At 38.0% G+C, this 18,812-nt stretch overlaps 1 protein-coding gene across 3 annotated transcripts in view; it reads right to left on the bottom strand.

Moving 5' to 3' along the window:
• Positions 1 to 18,444, bottom strand: part of LOC131572887 (myoD family inhibitor domain-containing protein-like) — a 51,506-nt gene extending 33,062 nt beyond the window's left edge. Inside the window, exons 1-3 of one of the 3 annotated variants that reach the window (XM_058826312.1) lie at positions 18,297 to 18,444; positions 16,095 to 16,252; positions 4,850 to 4,981 (exon numbers count right to left, since the gene is read on the bottom strand). In XM_058826312.1, coding sequence (XP_058682295.1) covers positions 4,850 to 4,981; positions 16,095 to 16,185 — 223 coding nt within the window. In that variant the 5' untranslated portion in view covers positions 16,186 to 16,252; positions 18,297 to 18,444. Of the gene's footprint in view, positions 1 to 4,849; positions 4,982 to 16,094; positions 16,253 to 16,509; positions 16,658 to 16,695; positions 16,823 to 18,296 lie in introns of those variants that run through there. The other 2 variants (XM_058826314.1, XM_058826313.1) reach the window with 2 other exon arrangements.
• Positions 18,445 to 18,812: the final 368 nt, after the last annotated feature.

Below are 18,812 nucleotides of genomic sequence, written 5' to 3'. Positions count from 1 at the left end.
CATTAATCTACTCTGCACAATCTCTGTAGTCACACACAGTAATGCTGCAAGAAGACTGTATTTGTCATACTTTCTAGCTTTGAAAAGAACCATTTAAGTTAACTCAAGCACTTTGCACTATTTTATAGACAGAATAAACAGGATCATTTGAAATCACAGTAATTGTAAGATAACTGTGCATCATAGAACAGCCAAGAAAAGATATCTGGGTTAATATCAAACAAAACAAAGACTTCTAACAGCAGATTATCTACTTCTTGTTGGAAAAAACCCAAACAAACCCAAACACAAGCAGCATAACATAAACTACAGAAATCACCCACTTAGCCAGACAAAGAAAGGAATATCCAAATCTTAAAATTAAATAAATAATCATGTAAAGTGAAAATGTCAACATAAAATATAGAAAACAAAAATATATCTAGGTTTTTATTCCAGAAGAATATAGTAAATAAAATAGTGGCCACAAGACCATGTATAATTGATCCCCAAAGAGCTGAAAAAACATCACTTTCTCTGAAGAACCATTCTTATCAGGAGGGTGTTCCATGGAGGAGAAAAGACAATTGAAGCTAGAAAATGATGGATAGCAATGACCTTTCTATCTGTAAAACATGGGCATATTTTAGGTATTTAATCTTCAGAATTGGATTATTATTAATCAATTATTCATGACAATTTGAATCTATGGTAGATGTTTTTTGTTTTCTTAAATATCACATAGCTAAGGTTCTGCTTGAGAACTGGAAAAGAGATTAAATCCTCACAAGCAAATAGTGTTCAAGACTGGCATTTTATTCTCTCCTAAACATTCCCTTCCCTGCATAGCAACACACACTGAAGATAACCTAGTGCCCTCTGCAAAACTCCTGCCTAAATATTCTAATATCCATCTTTATAGCCTTTTTTACTCTAAGAGGGAAAAAAAAAATCCCATACCTCTTCCAGAGAACAAAGCAGAGCATTGTGGTAACACCGAGCAACAAAAACTGCTATGGCTTCATTCCTATAGCCACAGATTACCCTGCTGCATGTTTAACATGCACTCCTCCTCACGTGCCAACAGTGAGTGATAACAGAAGCAGAACCACTCCATTATGGGCCACCAGACCATACAATGAAAATAAGCAGAAGGTGCTCGAAGATATTTAAAGTGCCTGCCAAGAAAGATAGTAGATGGAGTTATTCTAAAGCTCTTTTGAAAAGCAGAACCTCCACTGTCAGAAATAAAAAATATGTATGTGTCTCTGAAGGGAAAGGAACAGGTCTCAACATTATCTTGAAGAATATAATTCTTCAATTATTTCAGTACAGAAATAATTGTACTGAAAAATATATGTCTTCCAACTGGGGGAACCACTATGGAAAGACTCTCTTTTACTCAGGTTCTAAAACTGAAGGATATGGATAGCAGTTGCCACCTTGTGATGACTAAAGCCGATTTAACACACATAAAGCCATCAAGGATTTGACAGTTTTTTCTGCTCTCAAATACCCTGTTAAAAAATGAACACCTTATTCCTAGTCAAACTGAACTTCCCAACCTTATATTTAGTTCTGCCTTTGTCTTGCTGTAGTTGGAGAACTGTCTTACCATACTTCTGTTTGTTGTGGCATGCTTCTTAGGGACTAGGCAAAGCCCTTCTTTATTCCCTTTGTTAACGGCAAACAGATTGAATTCCAGAAGGTTTTCCACAATATGGCATGTTTTCAACTACTCCAGTCATTCCTGAGATATTTGTGGTTCTCTCCTGACCCTTCTCCAACTGAACAGTCTTCCAGTAACAGTTATGCAAGTGTATTAACAATTACTACAGAAAGGTAATACAACTGCTTCCTTTTCATACAGCCCTTCATTGTTTATATGTCAGTATACAACAATCTTGGTTCTCAAACTCTCTTCAAAAACAATAAATACCTTGGTTGGCACTTCCCATAAGGTTACCATTTACCCAGGATATGATGAACATTTCCATTAGTGGGGATGCTCCAAAGGAGGTGGAGGTGGGGAAAGGGCTAATCTGGAGGAAATCTCTGGAGGTTAAAAAAGGGAGCATGAAAAAAAGACTGAAAGGGCAAACAAAGGTGAATGTATAACATCTTACTGTGGAAAACAGGGGCAGTGTTTTAGTTTATTGATGTTGCCTGGTAAACTGAGTTCACAAGTGCAAATGAGAAATCATACATAATGAAGTCATTACAGGGGCTCTAACACTGGGCTTCGTTGTTAGTGTGCCAGTAAAACTGACTGATTAATCTAATTCCATATAACAGCAGGATAAAACAGCTGCAAACAAGGAAAACCTTGGAAATTAAATGTTGGAAACATTTATAAAGTAAAAGCTAATGGTAAGACAAATGGAGTATATATCAACTGTGGGGATGGAAAACAATCTGTACAGGAAAAAAAGAAACGGAATCATTAGGATAGTGCTGAACAGTTGTGAAGTATGCGCTGTCTGAAACAATTTTTAGAAAGAGTTTTAAAATATACTGCAATAATTAAAACACTGTTTATTTCTAACCTGAAACCTCTTCCAATATGCAGCAGTCTGTAAACTTTAGTTTGATGGGGAAATAGATCTGGTTGATTTAAGACCATTCTGAGCTACAATACTTCTTTTTTTAACATGAAATATCTAAGTAATGTTTGTTATAAGAAAGCTTACGTTTGCTGCACTTGTTCTAGTTTTCAAACTTGGCTACTAGGAATATTGAGTAGTAAAACTTCTGCAAACTACAAAATGTATAACTGAGTCAAGCACTGTTCCTCAAATTTTAAAAGGAGAACAAACTTCCCCACTCATAAGCTCCCCCTCACCCCCCCAAAAAAAAGAAAACCAAAAAGAAGCTGTTTTGATTTCATCATTTTTATTTCTTCCATCTAAGACTTGAAGCTAAAAGTTACCTGAAGCAAGGAGAGGTTTGCATCATAGCATCTAATCAAATATGACTCATAATAAAGCCTCTACTACACACTTATTAAGAGAAAGTGTTTTAGAAACTTACCGCTTTCAGCTAAACTTGCTTGTCACAAAGTCAGAGGTAAAGCTACTCTTGACTCCAGGATGAGGACAGTCATGCACACTGGAACAGTACCTTTCACCTCTACATTTTATCCTATCTTTCCCCCTTTTTTTTTTTTTTTTTTTTAATTCAGCCACAGATAACCCTCCCATCACAGAGATACAACTACATATAATCATCAAGTCACTTTACCAGGGGTTTCCACAATCTGCTGCAATTTTTACTTTATGTTGAAAAAAAAAAATGTACTATTTTCTCACACTCCCCAGTGCAGCCACTGCAGTGTGTCCTGGTGGCAAACAGATTAGAGGATGCACAGATGCACAGAATCACCCTACAGTTTTGGTCCTTTCCTCCATAGTTTAGGCATGCTGCTAACTGCTATGAAATAAATCTGCTTTCTTATGGGTTTGGAAACCAGGAACCTTCTAGGAAGAGGGAATGAGAAGGAGGCCATTCCAAAAGCAGAAGATGTTATACACACCTTTCCATATCCTCAACATAAGCACAAAGCAATTACTTGTCCAGGGACAGTTGGGTTTAAAACAATAATCTTCTGGGACTAAGTAAACTCTCAAGCTGTGCAGGACAATTCTCCCTGTTTGTAGCCCTTTAAGAATTATTTTAAATCATCAGATAAATATATGACATGTTAAATTCAAGTTTTTGTAAAGAATCTAGGTTACACATTAGAGGTGTAAGTATTTACTGGGATTGATTATTCAGAAAAAAAAAATAAATTATTAACTAAGATTAGAAAAGAATTTCAAATGCTAACACAAAGTTCTGGAGAAGATGAATGTATAGATAAGACTAAAAAACAACTAAGCAAAATAACAGAACAAATAAAAAAACAACCTAAAAAATACCATATAACTGCAGCAAAAAATCACCAATTTGGAAAACAGCAGGCTCAGAAATATGATTTTACCCCACTGTCAACAGTATAGTGTCCATTGTAAAGAGAGACTAACCCTGAAATGTGTGATCAGATGATCTCAAGAGAGCTGGAGCACCACTCTGCATTTAGTCCATTTTCTTTTTGAATACACCCAATAATTACAGAACAGTTCCTCATGCTGCCCCTCCCTTGAGCAACTAACATTCAAGCATTCACAGAATTTTAGAGCATTACAGAGCATTACCTCTGGCAGTTGACAGAAATATTTTTGCCTTAAGAGGGTGCAATGGATAGCTTATGATCTTCAGTCCAAGGCAGGAAAATAGGAATAATCTTGCATACCTTTTTATGTTTTAAAGCATGCAGAATGTACACTAGGAATGTGGACCTGTCAAAACTAATTTAAAAACTCCACAGTTCCGCAGCATAGGTCTAAAACCTTACCTTACAGCATTCTTCTAGTTTTGAAAATAACTACTTTAGGACTCAAAACTCTTAAAAATACTTATACCTGACCAATACTCAGTGCTTCTGGAAGCAACTGCTCTCAGGAGATCTCTGCTGCTTATATATATGTATAACCTGGGAAATTGAGGGTGATTGACACCTAGCACGCTGCATATGTGCAGTACTAACTGTTGTACTATTAATGATAAGAGAAGAATGTAACACTAAGGCTTTAAAAGCTTAGATGCTACAGAGGTCTATAGCATACTGCACCACTCAAATCATACCTTCCTTTATACTTGTTGCTTATGCATGCTGACAGGAGTCAATCTGGGAAATAAATTCAGTAGATTCAGTGCATTACAGTTGCAATACAATTGCATTTGACACATATTTAACAGAGTCAACAGGCAGTATCCTGTTACACGGTGAAAGCAAGCCTCCACGGCAGCAATTTGTTCTGGAAATACTTACTTCTGATGAGGTCACCATCAGTGCGATTTCCCCAGATGGACTGCTCTTGTATCTCTGCTTGTATACTTTGATTACTGGAAGGCTGGTTTATGTCTTTATCTCCTGCCACAGTAGTCTCTTCGTCAGTTTTTCCTAAGTCAAAAGAAATTCCAAGGTATTAGATATTTTCTCTATGTGAGCAAAAATAATTTTTAAAAGTTAAAAAGTACAATGGCATAAAAAAATAACTTGTCTTAGCATCTCCTTTTGTTTCCTTAGAATTAACTTCCAATAAATCTAGATCAATATAATTCCTCATTAAGAAAGACTTTTAGTCATATTGTATCCAATTGTGCAAAATAGTACTCAGCAGCTTCTGTAACAAATTATATTTGGGGGGGGGAGTGGGTGGCTGCTTTCCAATTTAGTTACCTTCCATAAAATTTTAATATAAAAATTTGAATAACTTTGTCACACAAAAACCCATTTTTTTTACCCATATACATGTGGGCTCTAGCATATAAAAGCTATAATAATTTCACAAAATTTTGTTCTCTATTTTTTATAATTAAACACATAATCAAAGACAAATACAGTAGAAACTAAAAAAGTGACTAGTACAAAAATTCAGAAAAATTATTATTACAAGTATCTATTTTTGTTGAAGAAAAATAGTTTTAAAATGCCACTGCTGATTAAAAGTCAACATTCAGCCAATAATGAAAAGAAAAAGTATTTCTTCTCTCTAATAAGATGCAGGGAAAATTCCATAGTAAGGTTATTTGAGGGATTCTTCAGCTTATTTCACAATGTAACAGATGTTTTGATGATGCTGCCAGTTATCACAAGCAGACCAGAATTTCCTCAAACCAAGGCAAGTAACAGTTCTCATCTTCACTGTCATTAATGTTTTAATAATCAAATCCACATACACAAATCTTTCTGTTCTTGATTGCTACAGAGATTTTTCCTACTGGCATTCAAGGAAATATTTTCAAATCTGGATTTACTTTGTTCATTATTCACAGCAACAGATTATCAGTTTATATTAATTACTCAAGGGATCTGTAAAACACTAAATATTTTCAGTCTCATGTATTTTCTTTTGAGTATACCTACAACATTTAATATTTACAGGAAGTCTAGATGAGAAACTGCTGAAGTCTGTTAGCTCTATTTATTTGTTTCAAATAAGAACACATTTATAAATCCCATATTACAGTTTCATATACTGTATCCTCTAGTAAAGCAATTATTCCAGTCCAGACACAGAAAAATCACTTTTTGCTACTGTGACATAGTTAAGGTTAGTTTCTTCATGTAACCCACAGCACTTTGATTTTAAATCCTAACTTTCTGCCTTTGTTATCCACCCTATTAAACTGAGGCACTGAACATCACTCAAAATAATATATGCCATCTTGTGTGTAAAGTAGCATATGCCTTCAAGCACTGCTGCTCCCCTTCTATCAATTTCCACTTCTGAAATGTCTGACCCAGCTACCTCCATGGCACTTTGCTCTCAGTCCTCCCTCCCACCAACAACTTGTCAGTATTTCCTCAAGCCCATCCTGAGAGAAACTGTTTCACTGGGATTGGTATTCACTGGGAAGATATTAACTTTAATGAGTTTTGCTCCTTGCCCTGATGACTTACCTAGATACTCATCCTATTAACATTAACAAAAAAAAACAAAAAAAACCAACCCACAAACCCCCAAAAAACATAAAGAAACACCGAAAACAAAACCCCAACAACCAAAAAACATTAAAACAAACAAAAAACAACAGACCAAAACACAGAGTTTTTCAACCCGTTTGACAGTTATCAGATAAAAATTATTTCTGCCTGGTATCTATCAAATACAAAGTGACTGTATTGAAGTATGATGATTTAGCCCATGCAGTTAAGTGTTAGGTGCAAATGTGTTTCAAAAGTGTTTCAAAAGTGCTCTGGAATTGACTGAATAAAAATAAGCAGTGTCCTGACGGACCTACTGTAAAAACACCCTGCTTTCCACAAACACTAAGCTTAAATGAGCTATTTTAGGAGATTTTTCTCTTAAATTACTTTACTATAGTGATAGCACCAAAATTACAATATGTACCCAGCAGTGCTAGTACAGACCCATGGAGTAGCTGTATATAATTCTCTTGTATAGGATATGACTTTGCAGAACCCTATTATTTCATGTAGTAAACAATGAAAGGCTATGAGGAAACAATAACGTTAATATTATGGGGCCCTCAGTTCTCTAGATTACATTTTTATCTAAGAAATCTGAAGGAGTGCAGAATACAATCAGTCATCATTATTCATATGAATTTATTTTTGACCCCTCTGCTTGTGTTCAGTTCAGTATTTTTTTCACTTTTCTCTTCTCACTATCTAGGCTGTATGTATATTTTTCATGTCCACTTTTATTATTCTAGCCAGCTATGGTAACTGGCCAGTCAAGACCATGTAAACAATAGTAGCAGGTAACAAGAAAAAAGAAGCACTATTAAAAAGTTTAAAAGAAACAATGTTGCAATTGAACACCAAACCATTCTGATAGGACATTCAAAACAATTAACATTATTTATTTCTTCTTTAATCTATTGAATTCACATGAAGACTTCCTCGTAAACGTGCATAACAGAAACCTACACCATTAAACGCATTTGGTGTCTTACCCTGCACTCCAGAGTTGTCCACTGGAGCAGCTCATGCTGATAGATGCTGCTCCATGGTGTGGTGAGTGCACCCTGGGTGGCAGGTCAGGACCATGCAGCCTGTCCTCCCTTCCCCAGCCCCAGTAGGACAAGGGGAGAAACTCATGGGTCAAGATATTGTTTAATAAGTGAAGAAAAGAGGAAGGAGAAGTAAAACAGGAGATGCAAAGGCAATCACACTCTATCTCCCACAAGTAGACTGATGCCCAAGCTAGTCTAAGCAATGGCTACCTCCCCTAAAACCTCCTCCCCTGTTTTTATTGCTGAGCATGACACTCTATGGCATGGAATAGACCTCTTGTCAGCCTGAGCCAGCTGCCTGGACTGTGTCCCCTCCCAGTCCCATGCCTACCCGCAGTCTAGTCACTGGAGAGAAAAGGGGAAAAGAGAAAATTTCGACTGTGCAAATGCTGCTCAGCAATAGCCAACCCACTTGTGTGCTATCAACCTTGTTGGAGTCACTGATCCCAAACACAGCACCACAGGGGTTGCTGTGAAGAAAATTAACCCCAGCACACTCAGACTTAGTTCAATGGGGCTGTAGAAATAGTAGACCTTTGTAGATGATCTCTTTACTTGTGCATTTTTTCATAAATCACTTCTGGAGCATCAGACTACTGAAAACAGACACACGGTGTCTTGATTCAGTTGCTTTTTCTGGAATATGTACCATATGGCTCAGTTTTTGTACAAAGGAATTTATTGATTCCCTTATAACAATTAGTTGATAATGGGATCTTCTTTTCTTTTTTTTAATATCAGAGGTCCCACTACAACATGCCAATTACAACCAGTCACATATGAAGACTGCCTCGAGCACATTCCTGTCTTTTGTTGATGCCATTACTTTTATGTTAGGTACCTGAGAATTGTCACAACAGTAGTTTATGAAGAATCAACACAAAGACCTTACTCTGACAGAAATACTAATGATTGGATCTGGCCATAGAAAGTGTGACTTTTTTTCCACTGCATCTTCAAGTAAATTTGTAACACTTTTCTGTTTCAATCAAGCTTATCCTTAAGAATTCTTTCTGTAAGACTTCCTTAGTATTTTAGCTTCTGCTTCCTTTAGCACACCCTTCCACTCTCATGTGGCTAACCCCCAGTACTGACAGCCAAGAAAAAAAAGAGATGCTCTTCTTAACAGTTCCAATAATGGAAAGAAAAGACTCATTATGTTCTGAGTCTGGCAGTGCTAAAGTATAAATCAAATCTCTCTTCAAAACCACAGCAAGTTACTCTAGGTCATGTCACAAAAGCAACACAGACTTCGTACCTACCACAGTCGAGCCCCAAACTAGCAACTTATGTGGCTCTGTACTTCCCCTAAACTAACAGCAGTGCCAGGGCTGAAAAGCTTCTAGTCAAAAGCCCCAGGGAGTGACGCCCACACAGAACACCCTGTGATTTATCCTGAAGGTAAGCATAGGCAGAAACTCTACTTGTCCAGAGACTAATGCAAGTTTAAGATTTAAATAGTAAGAGATATGACATGCTCACAAAGTATAGAATGGAGATGGCTAAAAGCCAAATCATTTCTATGATACAGACAACTGTCAAGCCACTTAGTGAAAAAAAATTAAAATTTTAATCACATCTCAATATTACTGCTTCATTAAATAAGTGAATAAAGTGAATTACTGCTTTTTCTCTATGGAAATTACCATAATTTTGTTGTATTTATTTTTAAATTAAACAGCAAAACAGATATTCCATAGAATAGAAAGCTGTTTTCACCTCTGAGACTACTGTAATATTGATTGTTAACTTTTGTTCTAGTTTGGAGAATATGCCTCCAGTTACACATGCTTCTTTGCAACATGACAAATACATTCTACAAGACTCCACCAACTGAATAATGTCAGCAGTCTGGATTAGCAACAAGGCAACTATTACAACACTCCTATCAAAAAGCAAACTTAAATAGTCAGAGCTGTCAAGAAAGACCTATGAATATTAGGCAAAACAGGTATACAGGGAAATCTCCCCAGATTCCTTCCAATTCTGCCTCCTATGCCTTTGGGAAGTTGCTAATTCCTGAAATATTCTTACCCCACTGAATAATCTCTCTTCTCAGAGCTACATTTGTGTATCTTTCTCTATAATGTAGAGCATATTAAGTGGAGATGAAATTAATACACAAAACTAATAGAAAATACAAAAAGATGGGTAATGGATCTGTATTTGCAAGACACACCTCAAAGAGCTCAAGTCTTTGACAAATAATCGACTTTTCCTCTCCAAGTGCTTGTCCATTTGCACATTCACACACCAGCTGCCCCCAGAGCCTCACCACATCTTCTTGCTCAGAAATGAGTCTCTGTGTGCTGATATATGTGCTGTTATGTATCACGAAGTATGCAATATACACAAAACAAAAATGGAAACAAGAGCCCACATTAAGCAGATTGCACATCCTCAGAGTTCGATTGGCAGCTGATTTCTGTTCATTAGATGACACATAACCTTATAAACTGACTCAGCCACTGCTTCCAAGAATGTGAATCATTAGAGTGCATGACAAGCAAAATGACAAGCTGGACTTGAGAAACAGGTTTAGAGTTTGTCTATAAAATTTAGGAGTTTGTATGTAAAATGAATTCTGCTGCAACAACCAAAGGCTTTGCTGCTGTGACACATTCATTTTCTGTTCACCAGCAATGTGGTGGATTGCTCCAAATAGCACGTAAAGAAAAAACAACTGGTGGGAAAAGTTTCTGGAAACCTGAGTGCATCATTCTCATCAAGGAGAGAGAAATAAGCAAAATGAACTGGCACAGTGTTCACTGTGAACTCCAAAAATGCAGTCACTAACAGACCAAGAGTTTTATGGCGTTGGGGCAAAGGAAAGATTTGGAAGCATGGGGCAAAGTTATTAAGGCACCTAAAGCTGACCTAGTTGTTGGAATGAATCATTAGAACCCCTGAGTTTATCCTATAACAAGCAGAGGCAGGTTTAAAAATACATGTGCAAAGTTCAGACCATCCAAGTGAAATTTTGTCTTTCAAAGGAAAGAGAAATTACAAAAGAAAATCAATTGCCACAAAACATAAACACAAACACATAAGTAGATCTATGAGGAATAAAAAAGTCAAAGAATGTTCCCAAAAGGAAACACAACAATCACTTCTCTGTCTCAAGCCTACAGTTGCTGGGAGGAATTGAAGAACATGTGGCAAACACTGGATTTCTAACACTTCCTCTGTTCATTAATAGCCTTGCTGGCAATGAACTGCTAAGGATGCTACTTCCTACAGAAAATTCCACTGTTCACAACAATAACACAAAGAAACCCTGATAAAACCACATTTCACAAAGTAATCATTAACAGTAACACCTACCATCTACTTCATGAAATGCCAAAAACTTTTAGGCATTTTATACAACAAATAAATTCAACAGTTTGTGTAATAGAATGCCTATTCCAGTACTTACCTGAAACAATCTTATTTCATTAAGGACATCTAATCAACAATGATAATCCACAAATTATGGAGTTGGAAGCCTCCAATTAGATGTTTGATTGTCTTAAACTAAAAAAAAACTTAAATTATTTGCATTCATTTAATTTCAGTGGGTTTCACTTAAATGTCTCATTGCAACTTTCAACAGCTTCAGAAGTGCCACAGAAAAAATTAGTTTCGCAAAATTAGAGCAATTTAACTGAGCAATTTTTTGGAAAACTCTTACAAAGAATTTTCCAGGTCCAAGCTATGGAATTACGATGAAAATTTGACAATAGAAGCACGACAGCCCTGTATAAATTTCAGTCACAATAAATTAAAAATGGACAGCAACGTGCAAATAGGTATTCTGCATTATTTTAGAGTGATAAAAAGGTCAAATATATAAGTGAAAACTTTTCACAAATAACTGCACTAATTATGTAGCTACTCATGTATGTCATTCATCCAAAGAAATTTTACATCTATACAAAACCAGTTTCATGGAAGTGCTAAGCAATACTTGGCAGCTATGGCTGTATTAGCAATGGCCAATAAAACTGGGCCTGTACAGTGAAAGAGTTTAAGAATATTCCATATTTTACATGTTCCAGGGGCTTTCCACTTTGAACTAGCTCTCAGATTTAATCTTAAACATTCAAGGCTTACTAGTGGCTGGAGTGTATTAGGCACATTCCTGCAGCTTTCACATTATTTTGAGCAAAAGGAATCCCATCCAGGTCACTCCCTAGGATAACTCCACAGTGCAAATCAAAGTAGAGGCGAACAGATTTACTTCAAAACTGCATGGCTGATCCAAATAAAAACAGTAGGATAACACGCTCATTGCTTTATGTTACTTACTAAGGAAAAAAAAAGAAAATTAGTGTTTAAAGCAAAGAGAAATCTAACTTCTGAGAGCCCAGAGCTGAATTTAAGAAGAATTAGTGTGATATAAGAGGAAACAAAAATATTTCAAACTTGATACAAGATCTTTTACACTCAACTCTATGAAATACAAGTTTATCACACCCATGTGGGCATGAATCACTTGACTGGAACGGTATGCACGTGAAACTGAAAGCAGACGTACAATTTCATGACAAACTGGAGTCAGACATCTATTTACCAAAATTTTAGATATTTTAGTCATTAAAATTAAATAACTGTCTCAGTACTGGCACACAGCAACGAAACAAATTAATACAGATTCTCTCAACTCTTGTCAGATAGCAAGAGGGAATAAAATTACAGAGGAAATATTTGGTAAGTTTGAGCAATCTGACTACACTGGTTAACAGTTAAAATGAAAATATATTACTCATAACACTGAGGCATTGCTGGTAAAATTGAATAATTATTGTGATAGCAATCACTGTTGCCTCAAGAATGTCCAAACATTCCCTGCATCAAGTCTTTTGTCACCCAATCTCATCTAGCCATCAGATTCCTTTCCTGTTCCTCATCATGAAAATAGTTAAGCACAGAAAACATGAAGATTACAATCACATTCTTTCGGAGGAGTACTTTGCACATTTTCCGAATGGAAGTATTAGTTGCCACATATGCTTTCTTGAGATACCAAATCACAACTGCATCTCCATCCAGCAACAGTGAGATGACTTGCACCACAGAGAACAGTCACTTATAGAATCTGATCCTTGATATTTCTACTAGATTTCTCCATCCTCCCCACTCCATTAAAATAAAAAATTCTAGTGAATTTACATCATCTAAGGATTTATTATAGTGAAATTATCAGTCTAAATTTTGTAATAAGTTGTTAATTATTATACTTATTGTTTTTATTTTCTTTCTTAATTGAGAAAGCTAAATATTATTCCTTCATTATTTTAGGTTACAGTTAGTTACCAAAAAAGCAAAGATAAAAGCATTCCAAATAATTTATAGATGACAGTCCTACATTTTTTAAAATGTGGCCCAATTCTCTAAATGTAGTTCCATGTTCCACTGAATTTCTCTCTTGGATTGGTTTATTCAAATGCAGAGGATTTTAGAAAAACAAGCCTACCCATAATCCAGGCAATAATCACACCATAACCTCTAATATATGAAACATTTTTCTTAAAGCAGAGAGTCCAGTGGTCACAAATTGCCACATTCCTTCCTCAAGGACATTATTCTGGTACCTACCAGTTGAGAAATACCTGCTAACAACCAAATTGAAGTGGTCTGAGCAGTATTCACTGACTACATGACACAAGTAGATATAATCATACTTTGGTTCCAAGGCCCATGGGCTACAAAGAAGAAAGAAGGCATCACTAGGATCTTGAACAAGGGTGCATAAGCAGAGCTACACTTTTGGAAGGATGTGGAAGAAATTAACATATTTTCAGAAATTAGATTAAATCTTCCAACCTGCAGTATGTGTCTTAAGGCAGCAGACCACATTGAAACAGATAATGGTTTAAAGACTGAAGTTGAATTTTGACATTGCCACAAAAGAAGATGCCATGACTTCAATTGCTCTCTCTCACAGCACACTAATTGTGGATGGGCAGCATCTAGATTCTCACTAATATTTATGCATTTATTCAAAAATGAACTAACAAGGAAGAACGGTGACAGGGGATATGTTGAGAGAACGTATTGGTTAAAGTAACAGAAAAATTATTTTAAATTGTGAAAGCCAGAGAATACCACATCTGTAGGCAAAACTCTGCCTCAAGCCAGTTTTCACCATGTCCACAACTGATGAATATCCCTGTACACCGCCTAAGTTTTATTAAGTTTTTCTGATCTTTAATTACATTGTGGAATAGCTATTTTTGAATATTCAAAATTCAACTGAAGTTTCTTTTTCTTTTCCTTTCATGGAAAAATACAATTATTCTTCAGCATCTGAATGTATATGATAGCAAGCAAAAGGAATGCTTTATATATCTGGATTTCTTGATGATACCTCACAGAACTATAGAAGAAGAAAAGTTTGTTCCCAGGATATAAGGTATCTATATCAGTTAAACATATACAAAGCACATTAAAGTATGCTGTTACAAATGAGAAATTCCTTCTCATTAGAATGCACTTAATACTTTATTATACACACAAGATAAGCCATCTTTTCCTGATTAAGGGATGTTTAATTCTAGGTCAACCCAGATTTCAAGTATCTCACTGTACATATATAAAGTCATTTATAGGTCAATACTATGAATTTCAATCAAAGCTTTGAAAATTATCACCAAATTCTAGAGAAGTCAGTGTAATTTTGGATGTCCTGGGGGTAGAAGGATAGGGATTGTTGAAAGTCCCAGACATACAATCTTAGTTTTTTTCAGCCCTGGAATATCTGAATTACCTTACCCTGTAACCACACACCGCAAAGCTGACAACAGAAATGCTGGAATATAGACTGGAAATGTTATGAACTCACCTTTTCCTCTTTCCACCCCCACTTCCCCAACAAATTTAGACTAGAAAAAAGCAACAGCTATCCATATTAAAAAATATATATTATCCTTAAATCTAAGTTCATTAAAATAAAAATTATGTATTTCAATGATGAATTCTGCTTTGTCTTTATGTGAACTGTACATAAGCTTTAAAACTGAGCATGTGTCTTGATAGGTGTGGCCAGTGCACAAACCATAATCATAATGCTTGTTTGTACCTTACTGATCCCTAAGAAAGCTCTGAGGTTTAATTGTGTCATTTGGATTTTCTGCACATTACTTGTCAGGACAGATCAGTATTAGTTTCCTTACTTTTATTTTTTTTTAAAAAAGCATGTATTTACAATAGGACATTGACTTCATAGTGAAAACTCAGTTTGAAGTGGTACTGTGAGAATGAGACCACTTTCCATGCCAGTTAGTTCACTGACATACAACTTCAGTAACTTTGATGTATGGCCTACATGCAGAATTTAACCAGCATGGCCAGTTGACCATGTGACAGATTAATAACAACACACTGAAAATAAACACATACCACAGGTACTGATGGTTCTGGCAAAAATGTGACTCTAGCAGTTCAGTTCTGCATGCTTTATCTTCTGCATTTAATCTTTTTTATTATTGTTTTTTACTGTTTAGAAGTTATGAGTCATTCTCTAGAACAACAACAAAAAAAACCCCAAAAAATCCCATCCAACAATAAGATAAGTATAAGCCAACTTGCTATGCCTCCCTGCCAAAACATTTTTTATTTAGCTACGGATACTTTCTGGTTTCTGAAACAAGTCTTCAGCTTTGATTACACATAGCTATTGATTTTCCTAGTTATAAAAACAAGACTGCATTTTTAATCCACAGTTGCACAACTGTGTTACCAGGCTCTGCTCCAGTTAACCAGTTATGAATAAAGTTACAGTTCTTGAATAAGATTATTTGTCTGTTTTTCAGAGACTTTTTAAATTCCTGTCAGAATTCTGGAAAATCATAGCTGTAAATGAATAAACAAAGAAAAGTCTCATCTTCACAGACCTGGGCTTGACAGGCAAACATACTTGCCAGTCTTGAGGATAACCTAAAATATACTTTGTCAAACTTCCATACATAAAGGTGATCAGAGTATCAGTGTATTTTCCTCAAAAGCAAATAAGACATAACTTGAATAATTTATCTTTAAGATTAATGTACTTTTAAACAACCTTTTGAACAGCTGATATGAAACAAGTTGTATTCTCAGAAACTGATTTTAGCTGCAGCATCACAGAGTAATCTAAGAAAAAAGCCAGCAAAATGATCTCCAACCTGAACAATGCTCTTGCTATTGGATCAACCTTCCATAATTTACTTCAAGACCTGGAAGGACAGCTTTACAGGAAAGAATTTCTAAACACAAACACAAAGCTGAGAAAATCAAAAGTGATTTTTAAGGAGCAACATTTGCTTCTGAATGACTGCAGTTTTTCAAGTACTGAAAATCAAAGCTGACAGAAGCACTTTTCCTTCCTTTTTAGTTTTTCATGGGAATTTTGGGTTAAAACAATCAAGTGGAGAAGTGAAAGTGCTACAGAGATACACCACGGAGGGGAGGGGCAAAAAAAGAGGGGTTAAAACCCACAAGTCAAATCAGTAAATGTATCATTCAAATATAACGTGCAACAATTACAGAGAAACTTTAAAGCAACTTACCTAGAGGGAGGGAGATCAAAGAGCTGTTTTCAGTCGGAGCTTGCTCTGGCCCTCCAGGCCCCGGAGGAAGAGGTTCTCTCACTTGGGACATCTGCCAGCTCTCTCGCCGAGTAACAGAGAGAGCCTGCACCCCTCTCCAACAAAACTAACACGCGACCCTGAAGGAACAAGCAAATGAAAGGACTCGTTAATGTATTTTACTCAGAAAACTCACGGCTCGGGGCGAGGGACTGAAGAGGGACAGAAGGGAAGCGGCGGCAACTTTCCGGCGCGGCGGCGGGCGCGCCCCCCGCCCCCTGCAGCGAGCACCCGCGGGGCCGAGGGGCGGGAGCGGGCCCGGAGCCGGGCGGCGCGGGGTGCCCGGGGGGGGCCCCGTCCGCCGCGGCGGAGCCGGCCGGCAGCGCGGCGCTCCTACCTCCGCATTTCCTCCCGCTCCGCTCCGCTCCGCCCGGCCCTGCGCCGCGCCCCGGCCGCCTTCGCGCCGCTCCCGCTCCGCCGCGCCCCGGCCGCCCGTCCCGGCGGCCGCCTCCCCTCACGTCGTGCCGCCCGCCCCGCACCGCGGGCCTTCCCCCGGCAGTGGCGCGCACAGCCTGGCACTCACAGCCGCTGTCCCACCGCCGCCACAGTCACTCCTTCTCCATCATTTCCGGACAATGAAACATCCCGCTCCGGGTGGCGGCGGCTGAGGCTCGGGGCGGCGGTTGTGCAGGTCCTGCCGCCCGCCAGCGACGGGCCCGCGGGCTGGGCTGCGCGGGGCCGACCGCCGGGCGCCGCGCTGCCCCGGCCGGGCCTCCGGCCATGGAAATTCCCCCAGGAGACCGCAACCCGTCAGACAGAAGTAGGCAAGAAGGGGGAAAAAAAGCCCCGGGAGACTGTGAAAGGGAGGCTTTCCAGCCCGGGCAGGGTTTGCAGCTGCAGCGCCGGCAGCGGTGCGGGGCGCGCTGAGTGGCGCAGCCGCTGGTTCCCAGCTTGGCCGCGGTGCTGCGGATCGGCCGCCACCAGTTGCGCCTCGGAGCGCGGAGCGGCACGTGGAGCGCCGCAGCCCCTGCCCTCCGGGCCTGCCAGCCTCCGCCGGGCCCTGCCGACCTTCCTGCCCCGGCCCTGACTGCTAACATGCAGATATAGCCATTAAAAGGACTTCACAGCGGGCACACAGAAAAAACGCGAGTTTTTAAAGCAGTTTTCTAAAGTAGAACTCTAACGTGCAAACTACTTCCTCTGCTACCATCTGCCAAGTCGTGTTACCTGGACTTTCTCCATATAGGAAATAACATTTCTTTCCCATGGCACAGTTTGATGCGATCATCAGTCTTAGGCTCTTTCTTGCCCGCAGCACGGGGAACTGCAATTATTGCTCACACATGTGCTGGTGTCCATAAACTGCATGTTTTGCCTTGTTTATGGGAATACAGTATGCCACCTTTCTCAATTGAAGTGTGTTCAGGTTTAAAATGTATTTTCCTTAAAATTTACAAGCAGATTTTTTTATTATTATTATTATTATGGTTTAGTAAATATGCCAGCTTTACTGGTATGTCTCATTGCAGTGAGATATTGAGATACATCTTTTGGGAAACAAAGGTAAGAATATAAAATACACAAGTTGTAGGCTATCAGCATCCTAACATGAGAGACTATAGCTGATAGATATTAATTTTGATATCACACATGCTAAGCAATATGCTCAGTTATTAAAACCTGACTTTTTCTTTTCCCTGACATGCTTGCAAAACAAGCAGGGTAACGTGTAAATACCTCACTAAGAGCCAATTCTATGTGAACTCCACACCCTTCAGGGCTAACTCTTATTTCAGAAGTCATCAGTAATTTTGCTGTACAGCTTTATTTTTGTCATTGCTGGTGCAAAAGAGAAGTGTGTTGAAAAGTGCATATGCTTCCCTCTGAAAAATACCATAATTTTAAAGTATTTCAGTAACCTAAGGTGTTCTTTGGGCGCAGCATAGTCTTTCTTTAAACATTTATATGGAAAATGGGGGGAAAAATATGTTTTATGTAGGAAAAGAACTATGTAAAAAAAAACAAAAACATTTGGGCAAACAATGTTATTATTTTACTGTGTAATAATAATATTGGTCTCAATATCTACACTTTTTGTCTATGTAAACATTGCATAACTTTCCATAGTCTCCTCCTTGCTGTCCCAGGGGCAGAGTGATCAAAACATAAGGTAGAACAACTTACCTCAAACTCCCAAGTGAGTCAGTAGCAGAAGAAAGGTTATGACTCACTCTCAACATACAAGCTTGTGTTTTTCCCTCTGAAACTGGAAACATAGCAGGGAGCTGTGGGAGGAGCAATAATTTAGCCAACCACACCCTGCTTCCAAAATATTTCATTGGATAATAAATGCCTATGAAGAGCTGATACCACCCAGGATTGGTGTTTTGGTTGGTTTTTAAACCTTATCTATGAAACCCACATGGTGAACTCCCATGATGTTCAGTTTATCTTCTTTAAAAAGATGATGGGGTGAGCTCACCCTGACAAGGTTCAGTAAATTTTAAAGCAACTAATTGAATTTACGGGATCTTCAGCAGACAGTACAACCGATGCAGTTTGAGGTTGTCCTAAACAAAAACAGATCAAGAAAAAGCAAGAGAATTCAATACACGAAAAGCCCAATTCACTGAAATAGTACAGAAAAATATTGTGCAATACACATTGCACTACATACCAAAGGCTGTGATTTTAAAAAGA

This window comes from Poecile atricapillus, chromosome Z (assembly GCF_030490865.1).
Source record: "Poecile atricapillus isolate bPoeAtr1 chromosome Z, bPoeAtr1.hap1, whole genome shotgun sequence".
Lineage (NCBI taxonomy): Eukaryota > Metazoa > Chordata > Aves > Passeriformes > Paridae > Poecile > Poecile atricapillus.
The sequence above is the reverse complement of the archived record's forward strand: the minus strand, read 5'-3'. Positions and strand labels throughout refer to the sequence as shown.